General features: G+C 44.7%; 1 protein-coding gene across 2 annotated transcripts in view; it reads left to right on the top strand.

Annotated features, from left to right (window-relative positions):
* Arms (Ankyrin repeat-rich membrane spanning) overlaps positions 1-22981 on the top strand; it is an 83568-nt gene extending 60587 nt beyond the window's left edge. For both annotated transcript variants that reach the window (XM_075877685.1, XM_037427704.2), the window contains exons 25-27: positions 671-784; positions 1143-1270; positions 11995-22981. In XM_075877685.1, the coding sequence (XP_075733800.1) occupies positions 671-784; positions 1143-1270; positions 11995-12979 (1227 nt within the window). In that variant the 3' untranslated portion in view covers positions 12980-22981. The remainder of the gene's footprint in view (positions 1-670; positions 785-1142; positions 1271-11994) is intronic.

The raw sequence follows: 22981 nt of genomic DNA, 5'->3' as shown, positions 1-22981 counted from the left end.
CTTTACTTGTCAGATATAAAACAGCAGCCAAGTTTTCATGAGTACTATAACATGAGGTGTACGTGTTCATGTGTGTGCATATGTGCAAGTTGTGCAAGAATACCAGTCTGACAGCCTTTCATAAAACTTATCTTGAATTGTCTTGTCAATGCAGTAAAAGATTTCTCTCTCTTTTATTTTCTTCAACATGTTGCTTTAAAGTTTTACAAGGCCAACAACAATGGTGCAGTCCGTAATTGTGATCGCACTCACAAATGGTAGCCCTAGTGCAGACTGTCATGATTTAGGTGGTTCATTTTTATGTTCACTTGTAGGGACCCAAGCATAAGTACAGCTTGTGCACAACAGTAGTTTTATTTTGAGACCTTGTACTGTCAATGTTTTTGTACACTGTTAGTCCCATCGTATCTGTGCAGGTCACCTGCTATTGCGAGCACATTTCACAATTTGGTGGCCTTTCATATCTGCGATGCAGAGTGTAAAAATGTGAAAGTTCTATTTCATGCTTTATATTGGTGTAAAGCTTTTGTATTGGTAAGAAGTACTTACTCTTCTTTTTATCTGCAATCATACTGACACACAATAGAATAATCATAGCACAGATTATTGCAAATGATGTGGTCAGATGCCTTCACAGTTGTGTGTGTTGCTGTGACTTGCACACCTGTAGGTGACAATGGAGGAGAGCTTGATTGTTGGTGCCTTGGAGACCCTTAGTGAAGAAGCCATGGAGGATACGCTTGATGAAAGTGTAGCCCCACATGCTGGATTTCATCATTCGCAGGTATTCCTTGCATTGATATCTATGCGTTTTTTCGTGAATGATGGTCTTTCTTTAAGATAACTCTATCATTAAAACAAGAACTTTATCAGCAGTCTGGTCTTTTGTCAGTGAATTGTAGCTTCTGTTTATTTATGTAATCAAAATGAATATCTTAACAGATAGTACTGAATGGTTTAGCTGCATGGAACTGTATTTAATGACCAGGTGGGCTTCTGTTTTAGGTTACCCGTTCCAATTCTAATGTTGTTTGAATGCTTTAAAAAGAACAAAATTTGAGTGGTTGCAGAAAAACATACTGTAATGTAGAACCTTTATTATCAAAAAAGGGAAAATAATACTAGCTTTTTGGTTTTGACAGGTGTTGAGCCCAATCTTGTCTGATCCCGGCGAGGGAGAGGAAACAAGTGGGACAACAGTGCGTACAACGGGGGATAATGAGATTGATGTTGTTTACCTCAAAATGCCTCATGGGTCCCCAAAGTACAAGTGAGTATGGTTGTTTTCTACAATGTATTTGCAAATAATGTATAGGTAAACCTGGATATAACGAAATTGAGAAATTCTTGGAAAAATTGGTTATAAAGAGCATTTTGTTATATGCAGGTTGGGTACAAGAACTGAAAAAATAAGTGCACAAATTAAGCAAAATGGGAACTGAAGGCAAAGGTCACCCAGAACACTTATCTAGCGGTAAAAAAAACGTGTTATTATTGTCACAGCAATTATATGGACACTCTTGGCGGGTTTTTGCTTTCAACACCATGTTCTGTAATAAGTCTAAATTGATAACATGCCCCCGCAAACCGTACCTTTCACGAGCGGCTAAAAGCGCGCGATCACTGCTGAAGCAAAGATCAAATGAATCGGCCTATCTCTTTCGCCTGGAAGGCGCATAAGATAAAGTCCCCGCATGTTAAAACTGCCGCCGAAAGCTCAAACAGAACGAAAATCGCCCTTGAACAGGCATGAAAAAACACGGATAGGGGGGGGGGGGGGAATTGCTTGAGTATCAGCAATGAATTTCGATTATGAGGGCGGTTGCAATCGCTGGTGCGCTTGCTATCTCAGCAAGTATTAGTGTGCTTTCAACGTGAAGAGACTGTGTGAATAGAGCACTTCCCACTGGAGCGACCATATCACCAGTGTCTAGTAGGAGCTTTGCGATATCAGATCAAAAAGAGTTGGCTGCCTGCCTTACTTCGTATAATATTACAATTTGTTGCTATCACGTTCACTGCATTGAATTCAATGCGTTGTCGTGTTGTTGCCAGAACCAATTGGCTAATTGCGAAAGCTACGTACGAGCCTGCGAATTCATGGCGCTTCACAAAACGGATGCGCGGGATGAGTCGACCTCCGAAGATCCGTCGTCACCGTGGTCTCAGAGAGTGTCTATCAGCGCCTAATCTGGCATCCCCTCGGTGGTGACGGTATGGATTGTGCGCATTAAAAAAAAAGCAAACGAATATACCCTCATCTGCCCGAAAGGAATTATGAGGAAATGCGAATGCATTGGGTGGCATTCATAACGGCTATTTGCACGTGAGAACCTAGTGTTTGAAGAATAATGTTTTTTTTTCTTACACCGTGCAGCCAATAGTGCCCTTCGCCGCACATGGAATTTTTCTGTCGCAAAAAACTCGGTATGTGTTTCCAGCTCCATTAGCTAGCGCGCACGCTTAAGAAATACTATGAAGTGAACGAAGCAAACAGCGTTCTCGGCTCAGCGTTGGCGTTCCACAGAGGCATCTCGAGCACACATTTGCAGATGCTCTTGAGAGGCACCCAGCCAGCGAACATTCGAGAGTGAGGCAAAAGTGGACGGGAAAGTGGGGCATGGTGAAGAAAGAGAGTGAACTTTGAGAGAAGGAGTGGTGAAGCACTGCAACTACTCTCTCCTACACTCTCGCACCACATTCTCCGGTTGCTAGGGACGAGGATAAGCGCCCGCACCCGCAGCAGTTGCTATGGCAGAGGTAGTCAGAGCGGCGTCGTGGCCGTCACAGACAACGCCGGATGCCTGACATAGCCTGACTAAGAAATGCATTCGCACTTAAAAGCAAAGCTGAACGTTGTTGGGGGCCACACTATGCCCGCGCAGTGAAACCATGCCCGTACAGTGAAACTATGCATGCACGCACGGCATCGAAAACGAAGAGCGAATGACACAGACATGGATACCGCGGAAAACTATTCATTAAAGCGCCCTCCATGTGCAGCCCTCCATTTGCAGCCCTCCATATGTGACGCTATAGCTAAAAGCGTGGCACTGCCAATGCAAAAGCAGTTTTTCTTTTTTTTTTGTTTTTGGTTTGGAGGGAGAAAGTGCACATCCACACATGCGCACACGGCGGCAAAACGGCAGCAACGCTGGCTCATAGAACACAGGCCCGCCTGCCCGCCTGGCGCTCACACTTGCGCGATCACGAGCGCTCGCTCTCCCCTGCTGCCCCGTGCGCGCCGTCGCCGCTTCCCGCTTGGTCAGCGGCGGGGCATCCACAGAAGATGCATGCTCGTACCAAAATCCGGGGTGAAATTCCTACATTGTCCGTTGGAAAAATTCGTTATATCAAGGTTGTCTTCTTCTGCTACTTTGTTACATAGAGGTTACAAATATATGTGCTTCTCTGGAGCAACGGCGGGGAATACAAAAACTTCGGCGGGAATAGAAAAACTTTGTTACATCGAGAAATTTGTTATATGGAGGTTTGTTATAAGCAGGTTTAACTTTATGTGCAAGTACATATAAACATATGTGCTTCTTATGTGGCATGCTATATAAAAAAACAAAACAAAGCAGTATTGGTGTTCTTTCTTCAAGCTTATCTCTAATCACTTAGATTCATTAGGCCTTTTATTTTTATAGCAAATATTACTTTTCTTATTGAAGATAAGTTGGCAAACTAAATTATGTCTGCATACTTGTAGTGTACGCGTATCCCACAGGAGTAGGTTCGGTCAAAACGAGCAACAGGGCCGCGTTTACCATTGCCTCCCATGACTAAGGTCGCTGCACACGCGCGTTTGGAGAGCCAAGGCGCCAAGCGCAGTGTGGCAAGTAAACAGTACTGCTCTCAAACAAGTCACAACACTTTATTGTCTGCGGCAACACAAAAACGCAGTTCAGCGCCCGTTGCAAAAGGCGGCGGGAAAGCAAAAGAGGCTTATTCATGCCATGGGCGAAAGTGCAACACAAAGGGTGCCGTGAGCACGTCTCTGTGGGCAAAAGGGTTCACGGTGACACGCCGCTGAGGCAAATGGGCCCTCGCGACTATGCGCGGTCTCAACGTGAGTGACAACAGGGCCCGATTGCTCGAGCGAAGGCAAACTTGCTCTGCTCGCGTTGACTTTGAGAGGTACAGGTGGAGTAGTACGACCACGTGTGAACACGTTGCACTGCTCTTCGGCCTAGCGTTCGGAAGGGGCAATGAAAGGTAAGCGTTCGCCGCGGGCGCAAGGCACCATTGGCAAGTCCGAGCGAGCTCCAAGAACAAAGGGAGCCGACGGATGGAAAGAGAAGGCGTGCTCATTTTTCGATGTCCAGAGAGGATCTACCACTCCTACCTGGCGCGCATGGGAAATGTCTTGGGAGACTCAAGTGCAGCGCTACCTTCGACATCTGCTACCGGGTGAGAAGAATTAACGTAAAAGCCCCTCAAACTTCACAATATAGCGACACCTCCGATCGTGTTTATCTTCAATCTCCTCGCCTTTGCACTCACCTTTCGAACGTGGTGCCTCCTGCCTTGCTCTTGTGTAGCAGACGCCCTGTCGCAAAAAGAGCGCTTGTTTGGCAGGCAGCACGCTGAGAGTATTCGCACTAGCCGTCTAACTCATCCTAAAATTATCGTAATGTTGGCCCATGAAATCAATGTTTAGTGCCACGTGCAACACATGTCTGACCTGGCCTTGATGGAGTCACTCGGTGTCGCATTGACTGGATGTTAACTTTGTGCACGCTACTCCTTTAGTATGGATGTTATCATTTGTAAAAATGTGATTGCTAGCGAAACGCCGTCTTTTCTAGGCCCATTCTTTAGTGCATCTCCGAATAAGTTTTATACTGTAAATAACTTTGCTCAAACATTCAAGTGCGGCTGCTACAACTTACCTTTCGATTGGCTGGCGCAATAGCGCCCGAAAGGACATTGCGACTGTCTTTCCTTACTCAGCGCACAGGTAGTGCAAGCTTCGCTTTGTATACATCTTTTCACAGAAATGAAAAAAACACCGCCATGATGGGCTGTGTGCGGGAGTACAAAGGCTAAGGGCGCAGCGTTGCCAGTGCATATTCGAGGGGACGCGCCAATTTTCACAGCCCAAGGAGGGCTATGGCGGCGCCCAGGGAGGCGTTTTTGAAAAGGTGAATAGGGTGTACGATATGTGCAGAGGGAATTCATAGTGACCGTCATGTAGTGGAAGCAACAGCTCACATTGAGGCTGTCGACGTAGGACGGTGATGTCGCCGATGGCCAATTTTAGCTTTTGGTGAGCCATCTAAGGCTTTCACCTTAATAATGTGTCAGAAGGCATACATCATTTATAGTGGGGACATTCGGACAGCTGTGGTTGTTTCGTGAAATGGTTAGACACACTAAACATATTTCATAAGCGTGTCTTGTGGACGTATCTCACATACGAACTATATCGCTGAAAGAACAAGCTAACGTATGAATGAACTAGCATGCCACCATACGCGATTACTTCGCAAGAGCTCCAGTCGCGGATATAAACCTTCACATAAAATACCAAATGAAGTATCACGCAAAATGGCACGTATGTGTGAGGTTCCTGAAGGATGCACGCACCCAATGACTCGAAAGCATGCACGCTTTGCATAGCTGCCCTCTCATCGTGATTGCCCCGGCTGATCAATCAATGTGAAGGAGCCACAGAAAGCAGTTTGCTTTGAAATACACGAGCACGCAACAAATACCAACAGAGAGTACCAATATTAATGTGAGTTGCTGCACTCCAGTTTCGTTTATTGAAAACAATAGTGTGGAATTTTTAAAGTTTCACAATCACAATTTTGAGCGCCTTTCTGCGTGCATGCTAAGCGCACAAACCAATACCATGAGCTCAAACCAGTCTGCACAAAGCGACAAGCAGAACACGTAAGCATGTAATGTTGACAAAAAAAGTCACAGCTTTGCCAAAAAGGCAAAGCAATGAATGCGATAGCAATAAATTAGAAGCTCACACGCAGAATGGCAAGCAGATCAAAACATGCCGCGGGTTTCTCATGTGCAAATGATGCACGAAACATACTCACATGTATAGATGAACGCGAATAAGCTTCTCAGTTGTTACTTCGCTGTGTCTGAAAAGCGCGCCCTTTTCACAAACGGAGACTGCTTCAAGTGCAGTGACCATTGTGCACCCGGTAACTACAACAAAATCGGTCCAGTGATAGCTCTAAGCGTACGATTGTCCCCATCGCGAGATAAATGAGCGCTCGCGAGAGCGTCCCCTCTTAGCGGAGCAAAGTACGCGTGGGAGATGAAAGCGCGCGCCGCTGCATCGGGACAATATGGCAATGCATGCTCATTGCACCATCTCGCTGGTAATGTGGAAAACACGATGATAGTAATTCCCTCCGAGATGTTCGTCACCAGTAAGTGGTAGGTATAAATAGCTTGCCGTTTGAACGTAAAGGACGTGTTCCTTCGTGGCTCAGTGGTTAACACCTCGCACTCACAATTTCAAGGTCTCACGTTCGATTTCGTGCACCGGAGTCTTTTTCTGAATTATTTTTCTTTCTTACGTTTACATATATATATATATATATATATATATATATATATATATATATATATATATATAGATTAGATAGATAGATAGATACGTATGCATGTATGGTGAGGGACGGCGACGCCAGCAGCAAAATCCAGCCGAGAGTGTCCATATAATTGCTATCTGAACACAGCCTCCGCAGAAGGGTTATTAAAATGTAAGTGAGAAATCGTGACGTTCTGCACAATTAACTGCGACTTGTGTACGGGGTTAGAGCAGGCATTGAATTGAGCAAACATCTAACCATACTCATAGTGAGAGATGCGCAGCTTACTTGGGAAAGTAGATTTTAAAATGTCGATTTGAAGTTCACACTTCCTATTCTATACAACCATGTCCTTTGTTGCAACTCGTGCTTCACGGGTGGTGTCATAAATAGTTTTCGGCCATCACTAGACTTGTTCTGGCATCAGAAGGTGCAAAAACCGCCCACAGCAACTAACAGCAACGTCAATCTTGGGTTAAAAGTATTTCACAGCACAACGCGCAAGAAAGGACAAGTTCATACCCATCAAAATGGATGCGCTGTACCCCAGGGAGTTTGCGTCTCAAGAGCAAGGATGGTAGTCGTGAGTGACTAAACAAACGGAACACTGCGAGCGGACCCACATTACGGCATCTGGCCAATACTGACGTGGCTCTGGCCTCGAAAAGGTCGGAGGAGAGCGAAAAGAGGGGAGGTGTGCAAATAACCACAGACGTCTCTACTTTGTGTCTCTACATGCGTCTCTACTTTGCGAAGTTTCAGTTACTTTAGTTAACGTCACTCCCACTTTTCCAGCACGGACGGACTGTGGAGGAGGGGAGAGTCATGTTAGGAGTCTTATTAATGTAGGACTCTGTAAGATGTGCACTGTAATTTTATGGCATTGATATGAACTTTTAAACTGGTTGCTTGAAAATATATACAGTTTAAGGCTATAATCACAAAATGTGGGGAACGGTTAAATTCCTCAGTTTTTTTTTCTGAATTTTTTACACAGAAAATTACCGTTTTAATAGATTATACATTTTAGTACCTTTATAGATATGGATGCTTGTAAAATAAATGTACTGTGTATTTTCTATCCTCTATACATCTTTTTATAGACACCAGTGTGCAGCCATAAAGCATATGCTAAGTCACAGTCTTTGCAAAGCAATTTTAATAACTGCAGCTTAAGAACGAGAAAAACTTCATTCCACATCTATGCGTTTATTTAACCTTAGTCAAGGGGGGAAGAGAGATCATTATTATAATGACACTTGTAGAAGCTGCCTTATAAAGGGTGTTGCAGTTATCTATCTCTAGCCATAGTTTAAAAATATGCCAATGCACTCGATGATGATGCAACCAAATACATGATGCTGATTATCGCCTGGAGTGAGTCTGGCTATTTTTTGTGTTATGATTAATTGTTTAATTATGCCGCTTTCTTTAACTGAATTTTGAAGTGATGAAGCTGGACCAAAAATTTCAATGAGAAAGTTGTAGATTGGTTTGCAAAACATCTGATTATACAGTTTTTATGTGTATATACATTAATAATTAGTTATTATTGTTTTTCTGCTTACTACAAATGTCCGCGGAGTAAAAAAAATACTACATGCATGTCCGCTTGTGCACCAGTGTGCGCAATGAATCTAGTGCTCCCTAATGTGCTGCATTCGAATGACCACAGCGTTTGCCCGGTTAAGCTGTCTCAACAGGGCTGCAACGATGGTGATGACTGTGTGATGAGCATGTCTTGCAAGCGGCCACAAAAGTGATAACCATATCATCCGCTTATTGCTATCAACCGGCATGGGGGAAGCGTGTCATTTGTATGTGGAACGTTAGAAAGCATTGGAATACCAGCGGGCTTAGCCATGTAAGTGGGCTTGTCACGGGGTATAAAGACAATAGTCTTTGTTGGTGTACTTGTCTGTAGAAATTTTGGTCTGTCTGTCTGTCTGTCTGTCTGTCTGTCTGTCTGTCTGTCTGTCTGTCTGTCCGTCCGTCCGTCCGTCCGTCCGTCCGTCCGTCTGTCTGTCTGTCTGTGTCACACAATTCAGCCGCCTGGCCAAAGTTAAAGCACTTCCTAAATGGCCAGCCATCTTGAACTGGTGGGTGCTTTCATACTTGTCACATTGTCAGTCAAAAATCAAATATTACGCATATCCAAGGCGCAACATCAATACCCAAGTATTAGGTGGAGTATTTCTTTACTAGAAAATACACCGATACATAGTTTTAAGGGTCCTAGTGTTTCTTATGCTGCACTGAAAATGCGATGCTATGCATGAAAAGCCCTCTGTCGACAATATAGGTAGTGCTGCCACCTCTCAGGACAGAAATGATACGAGAACAGCATCACAAGTGGCTGCGGATGAGACCAGGACTCCTGTAGTATGGCCGACAGAAGACTATTGTCTTTCGACAACATTTGCTGCGAAGCACACAAATGCGCGACTTTTTTTTTTTTTTTTTTTCGTGGGCATCTGTTGTAAGAAGCAAAACACTAATGATTAACAGATTTATTGTTCAAAACTGCCAGATCGGATGTTTGCAAACCGATCTAGAACTTTCTCAGTGGAATTTTTGGTCCAGCTTCATTGCTTTAAAAGTTAGCTAACTAAAGTGGTATAATTAAGCAATCAACCAAAGCACAGAATATAGTCTCACTCCAGGCAACCTTCAGCAACATGCATTTAGTCACGTTGTCATTGAGTGTGTAAGCATATTTTCTATTTTTTAACTCTGGCTAGAGATAGCTGGGGCACCCTGTATATGTACACTATCAGGTTACTGCTCAAGGTGTAACATAACATGTAGCACTTTTCATGTATTTGTAGAAGTCTGACTCATGATTTATTTATTCTTTTTTCTGCATTTGTGTGGGTGTTTGAGTGTGCATGTGTGTAAAAAGGTGGAGAAGGTATAGAGGTTGCTTTTATGCCTTTTTTTCTCTTGGTTTTTCTTTTTTTTTCTCTCTCTCTCTTTTTTTTGTGCAGTTCATTTTTGTGATTTTGAAGTGTCTGCCATGCAATGTGTAGATTCGTCCACATTGTGAGAAATCCTGAAAAAATATGTCCGTTGAAGTACCTCAAAAAGCAAGAATCAATTGTAATTCACTCTGTCAAGTTGTACAATATAAATGTTTCTACAACCCCATGACACAAACTTAAATAAGCACATCACAGTGACATTTTCTTCAATATGGTGTTAAAGGGTTACTGGCACAAAATTTCGCAGTCGAGATAGCTTGCGGGGTTGATTATTGTGAACATGCGTATACCATCTGCAAAATATCAAGAATGAATATAAATTGTATAGTATTTTGCTTGAAATTTGGAGTTTGTGTGCACGATCGATCACTATACATCGCACCTCATGGTATTGACACCCTCAAAAGTGACCCCACAGTGACCCCCTTACTTCTTTCATGTACAACAACAAGAAGTTAGGCAACAAGTTATATGATGTCATAGCCTTTATTTTTCTTTTGCCACATTAGCTTCAGCAGACTACTTCTCAGTGGCTGCTCGTGAGCCCGTGGCTGCGGTGTGCATGATGAAAGTTGTGTTTGGCGACATTGCTTTCCCCTTTCCTGTTCCAAAAAACTCTTTGATGCATGCCTTGGGGAAGTGTGTCACAGTTCTGTGTGCTGATGGGGTGGAGCACTCCACACGCTAGGTGGTGATAGTTGCACCTGGCAGCTTGTCATTTTTGGAGTCTCAAACAGAAACTGAAATTGGTTACTATTGAGGAAACTGTAATTATTTATCTATGTTAAGCTGCAGCAAACCTGCCGTATCATGACAAACAGGCCCCCTGCAACACTTTGCAGCAAAAAAATGCGAGTCCAATGTTTCTTTTTGTCAGTAATCCTTTAATTAAGACCATGAAGAATATGTATGTAAAAGAGATTCCTCTTTCTTCTTTTTTTGTGTTTGTAGGTATCATGCAGAAAATTAAGATACAGCAAAATTAAAACTTAAAAATAAAAAAAACAGTACGGCTGTTTGCTGAGCACTATTGCCAGAACAGGTACTGCAGTACCCAGCTGTTGTCTATCATATGTACTGCATGTCGTAAAAACAGTTGCGTGGGGGAGTTACAACGGCTCACAGAAAAGTGTTGCCCTTTCCTATTTATATTTTTAATAGCCCCATTAGATTATAACTTAAATTCAGGTGTGAGGCTACTTGCCAAGTGCTTGCATGTTCCTGCTCATATTGCTCACGATAATACATTTGGTGCAAGGGAGTAGTGGTCTATGAAATACCTTTTTCACTTGATAAAAAATGTATAGGCTAAATAGAGCAATATCTAGACAATGTGCTGCATCAACATCATAACACGGTCAGAAACGGCAGAGAGGGACATTACAATTCAGTGTCTCATTTTTAAGTGCTTACTAAATTTTGACACACACTCTTTTGTTGCCAGAAGTTATGACGAGTGAGTACGATTTGTAATTTAGGCAAAAGGAATAATTAAAGCAGGGGAATGTTGTGTGAGTATGGCATCTGTGTCATTATGACCCACAGAGCTACTTTACTTGAGGGAAACTGCGTGCTGATGAACTGGGAAAGCACCCTGTGGATAAATAGTGTCGGTTTCTTAGAATGAATTTGTTGGTGTACTTCGCTTATGTGCTTTGTTGCCTTTGCTTTTTTTGCTTGAAAACATGCTGAATGAATCAAGCCAGTTCTTAATTCTAATTTCATATATACCCTGGTTATTTTTTATTGCTGAAGGGTTTGTGCATCATACTGAAAACTTGGTTCTGACGCTGGAAGAGTTATGGTAATTTTAACTGGGAATTGTAAAGTAATCTAAAATAATTTATGTAAAGGGACAAGAGCTGGGCGTTATTCGATTGAAAGTAAAGGGCTCAGTTAAAATGTCCTGTGTTTACTTTTGAAAAGCAGGACCTTGAATAAACTGGAGTTTTGGTGCCAAGCCTTGGCCACATTTTGAGGAGTCTGCGATAACATGCTAATTTGTGTCAAGTGCCTTTTCCTAAATGAACCAGTACCAACTGACCCAGTGTGTTTGCTGTTTTCAATTTCGTTTTCCTTTCATTAGGCTCTATTAAATGTGGTAACTTCGACATTTCTGTATTGCCTTCTGATTCCCAGTCTATGTGACTTGCTTTGGCTACCTGTAGTCACTGTCAAATGAAAGCTGTGTTACAGTTTTAGAAACCTGCATACTAAATAATACCAAATGAGCAGGTTTATCACATTAGAATATTTTATGTATTTAATTGGTAGCTGACCTCAGAATTTGGTACGGCCTAAAGAGCCCTCCTACTGATGCAACTGAGCTTCAGCTACAGGCTGTTGAATGTGCCCATGTTGATTTGCATATAAGCATCCAGGCTGTTGACGAAAGATTCTCAAGACGTAAGCTAACTGAGTTGTAAAGAAAACTTTTGCCATTCCAGCTACTCACCACTGTCGGCCTCTGTTCCGGACTATGAATGGGGTGTGCAAGGACCAAGCCCCACAGTGTACTGTAGCGCTGATCTTCCACTTGAGAGCTATGGTGTGTCAGCACCACCTTCAATTGCTTCCAGTCCGAATGCTCCACCACCAGGGTCATTTGACACTGCCTCTTTCATGGGAAAATTGGATGCAACCAGCCAGAAGCCACGCAACAAGCATCTTGACTCAGTTGTGGCACAGGAAGGCATGTCTCGTCGGGGCAGCCTATCACGAGATGCAGCTGAGAGCAGCTTGATTGACCATTGGAAAGGTTTGGGTGGTTCTGACTCACACCAGGAGGGTCACCGGCTGGAGACCTTATCACACCCCAATGACACAGCAGATGATGAGAATGCTCCACTCATTGAAGTTGCGAGGCCTATGTTTCTTGCAACGATGGCATCAAGGGATGTGGAAAGCTCAACGCGCAGAGAAAGGGAGTTCATTCAACCTTTTAAGCTTTCCCGTGGAGCTAGAAGGTTCAACATTGAACGCCAGTTCTCTGTGGACGAGCGGTCCGACATTGACCCAGAGGAGCACAGGTTAGATGGGGCAAAATCCACGTCAACGGCGTCGCTCACAATGCTCAGGAATAACGCGGATGGGGCGACAGAGACATCGAGCCCAGCCACAGCACTTACTCCTCTATCATCTTCGTCAGGGAGGTCCCCCGAGGGAGATCCAAAAGTGCATCGCAGCTCTGTCCCTTCAGCGCAGCCTGATGAGCAAAAAAGCCCAGAAGGTGGCGTGGTGCCTTCACAGAGTACACCTTTTAAGCTTCCAGAGTTGTCAAGCCGCACCTTTTTGCGGCAGTTGACAGATCAAGAACAGAAAAGTCAAGCTGGCCAGGCGTCATGTGTGGCAACGTCATCAGACACTGTTGTCATTGCTGGTAAGGCGACTGATGCGAAGCATCTCTTCTCAAGCTCTGAGACTGTTATCTAGACTGACAAATCCTGGTGAAGTATTGTTTTGTTCGGTGCATTTCTTTGACCTGCTGTTTCACTTTCAGAGCTAGTGTGAGTGAAAGCTCTTCGTATACATATAGTTCATGGGGAACAAAGATGATCAGGCCTTCAATAAGTTTTGTATAAAAGGCCACATTGTATTTTTCTAGTCTAGCATTTCAATATCATAAGGTGGCAGTGTGCCGTCATTATGAAAGTGTGGTCATCTTAAATTATAGCGGGCATTTTGTTGGTATCTATGAGCTGCCTTTTTGGTTCTGCTCCGTATATTATCCATGGAACCTATATTGCATGTGTAGCCAAGAACATTGAGAATAGAAAATTATTGATGCGGTGTTCACTAGTAGCTGCCGTTAAAACCTAAAATGATAAACAGGATTGCTATTTTGTTCTGTGCCTAGGTTTTCTTTATTAAACTGGACACAAATACTAACCGATTATTTTTTTCCTCAAGCAAGAATTTGCAATATGTTTAACTAAACGAATTCGTGCATCTACATATTTTCATGCATCTATGTTTTTTTAATTTTTCTTTCTTTTTACCCCATCAGCACTCTTATGAAAGCAGTGTCCACAGGTGAATGGTTTGACTTGCTGCGGTATTTTAGCGGCTAAGGTGTTGCACTGCTGAGCTCAAAAGTGGGGGTTCATTGGTCACAGCAGCTGCATTTCAGTGAGAGTGAAATGCAAATTGCCCATTCCTAAGGTTTAGATATTGTCGCGACGTGAAGACAGAGGTCGTATTTAAAGACGCTGAGAAAACAGCAGCGGGCCGGTCTTTTTATTAACCGCGCGCGCCAGAGAGTTCCTCGTCTTTTTCGTGTTTGCGTTCTGCATAAAAGCGTGCAGATGCGCGTATGCGCTGTCGTCTTCGTCTTTTCGCGGGACACACGTGACATTTGCCTTCCTCCAAAAATGGCATCGTCCCAATGCGCAGCCAAGGCGCTCTACTTATAAAAACGCACATATGCACCGGCACCCACTGGACAAACGAGAGTTAGCTGGACAAGTAGGGTTTCATCCGGATGACATGCACAATTTCGGGTGAGCGGTGTCGGCGACTGGAACTGCAATCGCCGTCGGGAATAACTTCGTAATTGATGTCATTCAATCGTCGGGTGACTCGATAGGGGTCGAAGTATCGTCGTAATAGCTTCTCTGAAAATTCGCGTCGACGTATTGGGATCCAGACCCATACCTTGTCACCTGGTTTGTAGGTTACCAATTTATGTCGTAGGTCGTATCGTTTCGCATCTTTGTGTTGCTGGTGACAAATACGCACGCGGGCTAGCTGTCAGGCTTCTTTGGCGCGCTGACCAAATTCTTCGGCGTCAGCGTGAGTGTCGTCACACTCGTGCGGCCACATAGCGTCCAACGTTGTAGTGACTTCGCGCCCGTGTATTAAACTGAACGGCGTCATTCCGGTAGTTTCCTGCCGGGCGGTATTATAGGCGAAGGTCACGTAAGGCAAGATTTCGTCCCAGTTCTTGTGTTCTGTGTCGACATACATGCAGAGCATGTCTGCGAGGGTCTTATTAAGCCACTCTGTTAGTCCGTTCAATTGTGGGTGGTATGCCGTTGTTCTCCGGTGAGCTGTACCGCTGAGCCTGAGAACTGACTCCAAAAGTTCTGCCACGAACGCAGTTCCTCTATCCGTGATGAGAACTGTTGGAGCATCGTGCCGAAGGACGACATTTTCTATGAAGAAATGAGCTGCTTCTGCTGCTGTGGCCCTCGGCATGGCTTTAGTTTCTGCGTAGCGAGACAAGTAATCGGTGGCGACAATGATCCATCTGTTTCCTGTGGTAGAAGTTGGGAATGGGCCCAGGAAATCCATTCCGATTTGGGCGAATGGCTTTGCTGGTACTTGGACGGAATGTAATAAGCCTGCCGGCCTACCGGGTAGTGCTTTGCGTCTTTGACAGTCGGCACATGTTTGGACGTGATGTTTCGCAGCAGCAGGTAGGTTCGGCCAGTAGTAACTGTTTTGCAGACGGGACAATGTTCTAGTGTAACTGAGATGTCCGGAGGTGACTTCGTCATGGCAGGCTTCTAGAATTTCTTTTCGCAGCGATGCAGGGACGACGAGCAAGTATGGGCTGCCGGTGGGAAAAAAGTTTTTCTTGTTTGGGACGTCGTTCCTTAAACAAAAAGATGGCACTCCTCTCGCAAAAACTCGCGGCACGTCTTCACGTCGTCCTTCTAAGAAGTCGATAAGTGGAAGCAGGTCAGGGTCACTGCGCTGCTCTTGTGAAATAGTGGCCGCGTTGATGACTCCCAAGAATGCGGCGTCCATAGACTCGTCATTAATAGCGGCAGGCTCGACGGGTGACCACGAGAGACAGTCTGCGTCGGTGTGCTTCTTCCCTGATTTATAAATAATGGTCATATCAAACTTCTGAAGCCGAAGGCTCCAGCGTGCTAAACTGCCGGATGGGTCTTTCAAGTTAGCGAGCAAGCAAAGCGAATGGTGATCACTGACAACCTTGAATGAGCGGCGGTACAGATATGGTCGAAATTTGAGAACTGCCCAAACCACGGCGAGGCACTCTTTCTCGGTAGTCGAGTAGTTCTCTTCCGTGCGAGAGAGAGCTCTGCTGGCATAGGCTATCAGTTTCTCGCAGTTATCTTGCCATTGTATCAGTACGGCGCCCAGGCCTACATTGCTTGCGTCGGTGTGAAGTGCTGTTGGCGCTTCCTGGTTGAAGTGCGCAAGAACCGGAGGTGTTTGGAGGCGTTGGCGTAATTCGTTGAACGCTGTTTGTTCCTTTTCACTCCAAAGGAAGGGGACATTCTCTCGTGTGAGCCGCGTCAAAGGCGCCGCAATAGACGAAAAGTTGGCGATGAATCGTCGGTAATAAGCGCAGAGGCCTAAGAAGCGTCTCACTGCTCTTTTGTCATGCGGTGCGGGAAACTTTGCGACAGCGTCAATTTTGCCGGGTCAGGTCGAACACCTTCGTGGCTGACCACATGGCCTAAGAAGCAAAGTTCGCTGAAACCGAAATGGCACTTCTCTGGTTTTAAAGTCAGGCCAGCCGAACGTATAGCTTGTAGAACTGCGAATAATCGACTTAGGTGTTCCTCGAATGTAGCTGAGAAGACGATAACGTCGTCTAGATAGACCAAGCATGTCTGCCACTTCAGTCCTGATAGCACAGTGTCCATTAAACGCTGAAAAGTGGCTGGCGCAGAGCTTAACCCGAATGGAAGCACTTTAAATTCATAAAGACCGTCCAGCGTCACGAAAGCAGTTTTCTCACGGTCTCTCTCGTCGACCTCTATTTTCCAATAGCCAATTCGCAGGCCCATCGATAAGAAATAGCGTGCATGCCGCAGCCGATTAAGAGAGTCATCTATGCGTGGCAGGGGGTAAACGTCTTTCTTCGTTACTTGGTTTAACTTGCGGTAATCTATACAGAAACGCAAGCTGCCGTCTTTCTTTTTAACCAATGTCACAGGAGATGCCCAGGGACTTTTGGAAGGTTGTATTATGTCATCTTGGAGCATCTTCTGAACTTGCTTTTGGATCTCCTCACGTTCTTTCGGAGCCACACGGTATGGATTTTGACGGATCGGTCTCGTATTTTCCTCAACGATGATTCGGTGCCGGGTCAGTGGTGTTTGCTTGACTTTTGACGTGCACGAAAAACAATTTTTGAACTGGTGTATCAGCTCTAGTAGGCGCTGTTTATCCGAGGGTGACAGGGTTGAGCAAATGTTGACAGACAAAGGTGTCGAGGCTGGGATAGTCGCGTCGTCCGGTTGCAAAGAGAAGCAATCACTGGCTTGGTCCACGTCGTCGTAGTAGGCAATCGCGGTGCCCTTCTGGATGTGACGACGCTCGTTGCTGAAGTTGGTGATGAGCACTTCTGCCCGCCCATCAATTAGTGCCAGAACGCCCCTCGCTATTGAAACACTTTGCATAAGCAATAGCGTGTCTATTCGCTCCGCTACCACATCATTACGGCACGGCCGTTCACATAACACCGACACAAGGCAGCAAGATCTCGGCAGGAGCATCATATCATTGGCTACACGTAAACATTGCAGTTGTTCTTCAGTGGTGGCGTCGACATAAGGATGGGCGGAAAAGGTGACGATACGTTCTGGAATATTGATGACGGCATCGTACTCTCGCAGAAAATCCATACCCAAAATCAACTCTTTACAACAGTCCGGTAAAATGACAAAGGTGGCGACAAAGCTCGAATCACCGATTGCCGAGCGGTGCATTTACCGGTTGGCGTCATTAGCTGTCCACCAGCACTCCTTATGCTCGGCCCACTGCACGGCGTCTTGACCTTCTTAAGGCGGTCGGCGAGCTCTTGTATCATAATAGAGAAGTCAGCACCAGTGTCAACCAATGCTGTTACGTGGTGTCCGTCTATAATAACGCTGAGGTCGGCACGTACAAATTCATTGGCATTAGTACTCGTGGTTGTCGTCGTCTTCGTCACCACCGTTGTCACGTCGTCTTTGTGTAGAGGCAAGGGTGTCTTTTTGGCGTCTCGGCGATTGGCAACCTTGCCCCCGGAGGTCGCGGCAGTTAGTTTCTCTGAGACGGGCTTGCGGAGCGGTTTCCGACGGCGTCAGCGTAGCTTTGGCGATTCGGGGAAGTGTGACCTCGTGCAGGTGAGGGAAACCGCCAGCGACGACTTGGTGAAGACGCTTGGTTCGCCGGCAGGTGATCAGCACCATGGTCATGAGGGTCTTCAAAATAAGATGAAGCAGGCCGAGAAAAGTTTCCAAACCGGGCTTCTCGATGACGGCAGTAGCGCGAGATGTGGCCTGGTTCTCCGCAGTGGAAACAAAGGGGTCGACGGTCGGCAGTGCGCCACAAGTCAGTGCGACGTACTGGTGGTCGCCGCACAGGTTCCCGCTGCCACCACGGCAAGGTAACGGGCCGTGGCTGAAAGGGTGCTTCTTCTGGGGCAGGCGGATGACGGCGGACGGCATCAGCATAGGTCAGTGGACGTGGTTCGAGTGGTGGCGCCGGTGATGGAAAGGCTTGCCGTAGTTTTTGGCACACGATTTCCGCAACAGAAGCAACTGGGGGCTCGGTAGACGGAGAGCCGAGGGCCCGCAGCTCTTCCCGCAGGATTTGCCTAATCATTTGGCGCAAAGAGTTTTCGGAAACAGCAGCGTTTTGAGCGGCGGCACCAACAGGCGTTTGGTCCGGCAGGCGGTCAAAGTGGCGGCATCGTTGCCGGAGCGCCCGCTCGATGACAGTCGCCTCTTTGATGAATTCATTCACTGTTGTTGGCGGATTTCGTACAAGGCCGGCGAAAAGCGGTTCCTTAACTCCCCGCATCAGGTGACGAACTTTCCTTGCCTCGGGCATGTCAGGGTCAGCGCGGCGAAATAGACGGGCCATATCCTCAGCGAACATGGCGACGCTTTCGTTCGGCTTTTGCATGCAGGCTTCAATCATCTGTTGTGCGACATCCCGTCGGTCCGCACTCAGGAACGTCTCGAGAAGCTTTTGGCGGCAATTGTCCCAGGTTTGGAAAGTAGGCTCCCTGTTCTCGTACCATGTGCGAGCGCTATTTTCCATTGCGAAGTAGGCACGGCCAAGTTTTTCTTGCACGCTCCAACGATTCACCACAGCGGTCTGCTCGAACTGGTTGAGCCAGTCCTCGACATCTTCATAGGGTTCTCCACGGAAGACTTCGGGAACACGAGGAGTCTCAAAAGTTACCTGGTAAGGATGAGCCGTCTGGGCCGGAGGGAGATTCGCAGACGTTGAAGGGGCTGCCATGTTGGTAACAGGAGATGCCGTCAAGAGTTCTGGACTTAGGCCTATAGGCGCCGGCTGAATCGGTGTACTGGAGTCGTAACAAGATGTTGAGGTTCCAGACTGGGTGTACTGTCCCGAACAACGCTTTCTTGCATCAGGTTGCAGGCTCCAGCACCTCCACCAGTGTCGCGACGTGAAGACAGAGGTCGTATTTGAAGACGCGGAGAAAACAGCAGCGGGTCGGTCTTTTTATTAACCGCGCACGCCAGAGAGTTCCTCGTCTTTCTCGTGTTTTCGTTCTGCATAAAAGCGTGCAGATGCGCGTATGCGCTGTCGGCTTCGGGTTTTTCGCGGGACACACGTGACAATATACTTTAAAAGCCCCAGGTGGCCAAAATTAATCCAAAATCTCTGACTATGATATGCCCCATAACTGAATTGTGGTATTAATGTGCAGCCGCTGGGGACTGAAAGCCGAAGGTTAAGTGGCATCTCTATCCCTCAAGAGGAAAATATATTGCAGCTACATAATACCGATACTTACCTACAAAGCAGAAACCTGGAGGCTTACAAAGAGGGTTCAACTTAAGTTGATGACGACACAGCGAGGGATAGAAAGAAAAATGATAGGTGTAACCTTAAGAGATAAGAAGAGGGCAGAGTAGGTCAGGGAACAAACGAGGAATAAAGACATCTTAGTTGAAATCTGGGAGAATAAATAGACATGGGTCGGGCGCCTAGCACGCAGACAGGATAACTGGTGGTCATTAAGGGTAACTGGGTTGATTCCAAGAGAAGGCAAGCATGTGATAGGAAGACAGAAAATTAGGCGGGCAGATATTGAGAAATTTGCAGGTATAACGTGGCAGCACAGCAGAAAGCACAGGATAACTGCTGGTCATTAAGGGAAACTGACTGGATTACAATAGAAGCTAAATACATGAGGGTGAGACAGAAAGTTAGATGGGCAGATGAGATTAAGAAGTTTGCTGGTATAACGTGGCAGCGGCAAGCACGTGACCGGGTTGATTGGCAGAATGTGGGAGAGGCCTTTGCCCTACAGTCTATGATGATGATTTGATGTGTAAAACCCGAGAAATATTTCATTTCATTCAATGTCTTGGTCACATGGGTGGCTGCCTAGTATATTAATTATTTATTTTTATGAGACATTAGCTATTTTCCCAGTGATTTTTACTCTGAATAAATTGTGGCTACTGGTTGCATTTTTATGTTGCTTGAGAACCATTGTGCTTATAGGTAATGCACTAGTGTTTTCAGGTAGAGCTATCATTAGACATGTACACAATTGTATGCTATTTCCTTCTTTTCTTTGAATTACTTGTGACAAATAGTATTGTTCAGCTTCTTTATGTGGAATACTTTGAGACGACAACAATAAGGGTGAAAAGGCAGCACTTATTTTTAGAGGTACTACCACTAATCAAATTTTAGCTTGTTCCTTTCCCAACCCATGTTGCTACCATTAGTTTGTATATGGCCAGTAATGAAATTATGAACAGAGATTCTTTAACTACCTCCCATTTTAAAGTGCCAGTCTAAAAGATATACTGTGAGGTGCACTTTAATTCCTGTTGATAATTTCCTTAAAAGCCACTTGTGGTCTGCAGGAGTAAACTAATCGGAGTGCCATTGCATTCATCAGCACATTCCAGAGATGTATATCTCAAAACTGGCTTGTACCAGTATTTTTTATGAATGGATGCATCACTATTACCTGTCGTCAATGGCAACTGTTGCCCTAATGTATAGCAGTGATGAATTAACTAGCAATACTTTGTTATATATTTGTCTGAGCATTGCAACTTGCTGTGCAAGTGCTGGCTGCTTCTTCCACTAATGGCTATAAAAATAGAGAGGTGATACAGGCATACCATTTACCATGGAACTAAAATGTAGAGTAGAATAGAACACCAATAGAGCGAAATAACCAGAAAAATATGAATGGGGTGGAACACATTTGGCAAGCATTCTCAAATCATCCCTCCGCTATCGTTCAAGAGGAAGGTATACAGTTTAATAGCTGCATCTTGCTAGTATCTACCTACAGAGCGGAAACCTGGAGGCTTACAAAAAGGGTTTAACTAATTGAGGACCTTTAGACTGGAAGAGAGCAGAGTGGGTCAGGGAATAAATGGGGTGTTAAGGATATCATAGTTGAAATCAAGAAGAAATGGACATGGACTGGGTATGTAGCAGGTAGACAGGATAATCATTGGTCATTAAGGGTAACTGATTGGTTTCCAGAGAAGGCAAATGCACAAGCGGGAGACAGAAAGTTAGGCGGGCTGATGAGATTAAAAAGTTTGCAGGTATAATGGGGCAGCAGAAAGCACAAGACTTGGTTGATTGGTGGAACATGGGAGAGGCTTTTGCTCGGCAGTGGGTGTGTAGTCAGGCTGGTGATGAAAATTTACTGTGAACATGGATACAATCAAGTCAGTCCAGAATCTGGTTGACTGTGCCATTCAATCAGTAATCTACTGCTACAGTGAAACCAGTAATGAAGCCACAAAGATGTCTTTAAGGGGTATCAGTATTTGCCTTCAAACTCTTCATCTCCACTTGCATTCCTAGACGAGCTGAGAATCATGTATGTCTTATTCATGACCATAGATCGGCAAACTCGCTCAAAAGTAGACTTACTCAGACTTGGACAGACCTGTAGTATGAGTCTGCGTGAGCCTGACTGAGTCGGATATTGGCGAGCTTGAGTCTGAGTGAGACTGGTTGGTTAGAACATTGGTGTTGTTGAGTCCAAATGAGCACAGCTGAGTAGAATTTTGGTGAGTTTGAATCACAAGTATAAATTTGGTGAGGGTAAGTTCATGTGAGCCACATTGAGTATAATTTTAGCAAGTTTGAGTGGGAGTAAGACCTAAGCAAAAATTATGATTTGAGAGTGAGTTTGCGTGAGTTCCGTTTGTTTTGCCGATCTATGCTTATGGCGGCACTTCGAGACTGTTTAATGGCAGGCAAAATTTTCGATAATATTACAGACATGTAACGCCAACTTAGCATTAACATAGATACAGCCAGCATCTCCCTTGTCTCACTTAGTCCCTTTCGTTGCGGCTTCTATGTAGGCTGCATCCTTTTTTTGTTGGATTTCCTAGTTCTGCTTGTGGCAATATGCCAGAAAGCGCTTATAGATGTGATGATGAGCTGCTGCTGGAACTATTTAACTGGTCACTGTCTATCATTTAGGCAGCATGTACAGTGAGTAAAGTAATGTTTAGGTAAGAAGGTATCTTGCACAGTTTTTTTTAGATGCTGCCAGAGGTGCAACCATCCTTTAGGGCACTTGGGACTCCTTCAGGTGTGATCAACAGTTGGTAGGTTGTAGGAAGTAAGGAAGGAAGAATGACAGGGAGGTTAGCCAGGGTAGGTTGTAAGTTCTTAATGTGATGGTTATGAAGACCAAAGCAATAAGATTGTGGGACAGCCCTTTAGTAACAAGAAGTTTTTAGCTTTTAAATGTTAAAGGTTCAAATTATTTTACAGCTTAGACTTCAGCATTTACTCTCATGACTGCATTACTACTCCAGTCATTTTTGCATATATACAAATTTTCTTTGTGCCATGGAGGTCGCTCAATGATAGTTTTAGAATTTTCTGTGCACACTTACCAGATACATTTTGTAATAAAAATGAACATTATTATATGCTGTGCTCACAACATTGGTCATCTGTTTGTTCCATTGTTATATATATAAAAATTTTGTTGAACATTTAAAATAAATCACACTGCAAGTTTGAATTTGATGTGGTCACCTAAGTTCACTGAAGGATATACTATATTGCTTACTACTTACTATGCCTGCATTTGGTGGAATGTTTTGTAAGCTAGTCTATGCAAAGTGTAAGTACTTTTGATTTCTTTGTTCAACATTATGTGGCACACTTTTTGTGTTCCCGGTGAGAAATTGATGCAGAGTCATGCTGCGGCAAAAGAATAGTACTGTACTTGATATTCAAGTGTTTTTGCTATTTTGCTGCATTGACATATTTTGCATTTATTTATCTTTGGTTTTGTTTTCCTAAGCTTAGACATAAAATAGATTTAGTGCTGTGCTAGTACAACTTTGTGCATTAGCTTGTTTCTAGTATTTGCACCTGCTTTGTACTTCTTGGTTTTATTTAGTATGTCAAAGGGCACAAGAAATTATGGTACAGCCATGCTGGACATTTCAGCTGAATAAATTGTTTTGTTACATTTTA

The sequence above is a fragment of the Rhipicephalus microplus genome, chromosome X (assembly GCF_043290135.1).
Source record: "Rhipicephalus microplus isolate Deutch F79 chromosome X, USDA_Rmic, whole genome shotgun sequence".
NCBI lineage: Eukaryota > Metazoa > Arthropoda > Arachnida > Ixodida > Ixodidae > Rhipicephalus > Rhipicephalus microplus.
The sequence above is the reverse complement of the archived record's forward strand: the minus strand, read 5'-3'. Positions and strand labels throughout refer to the sequence as shown.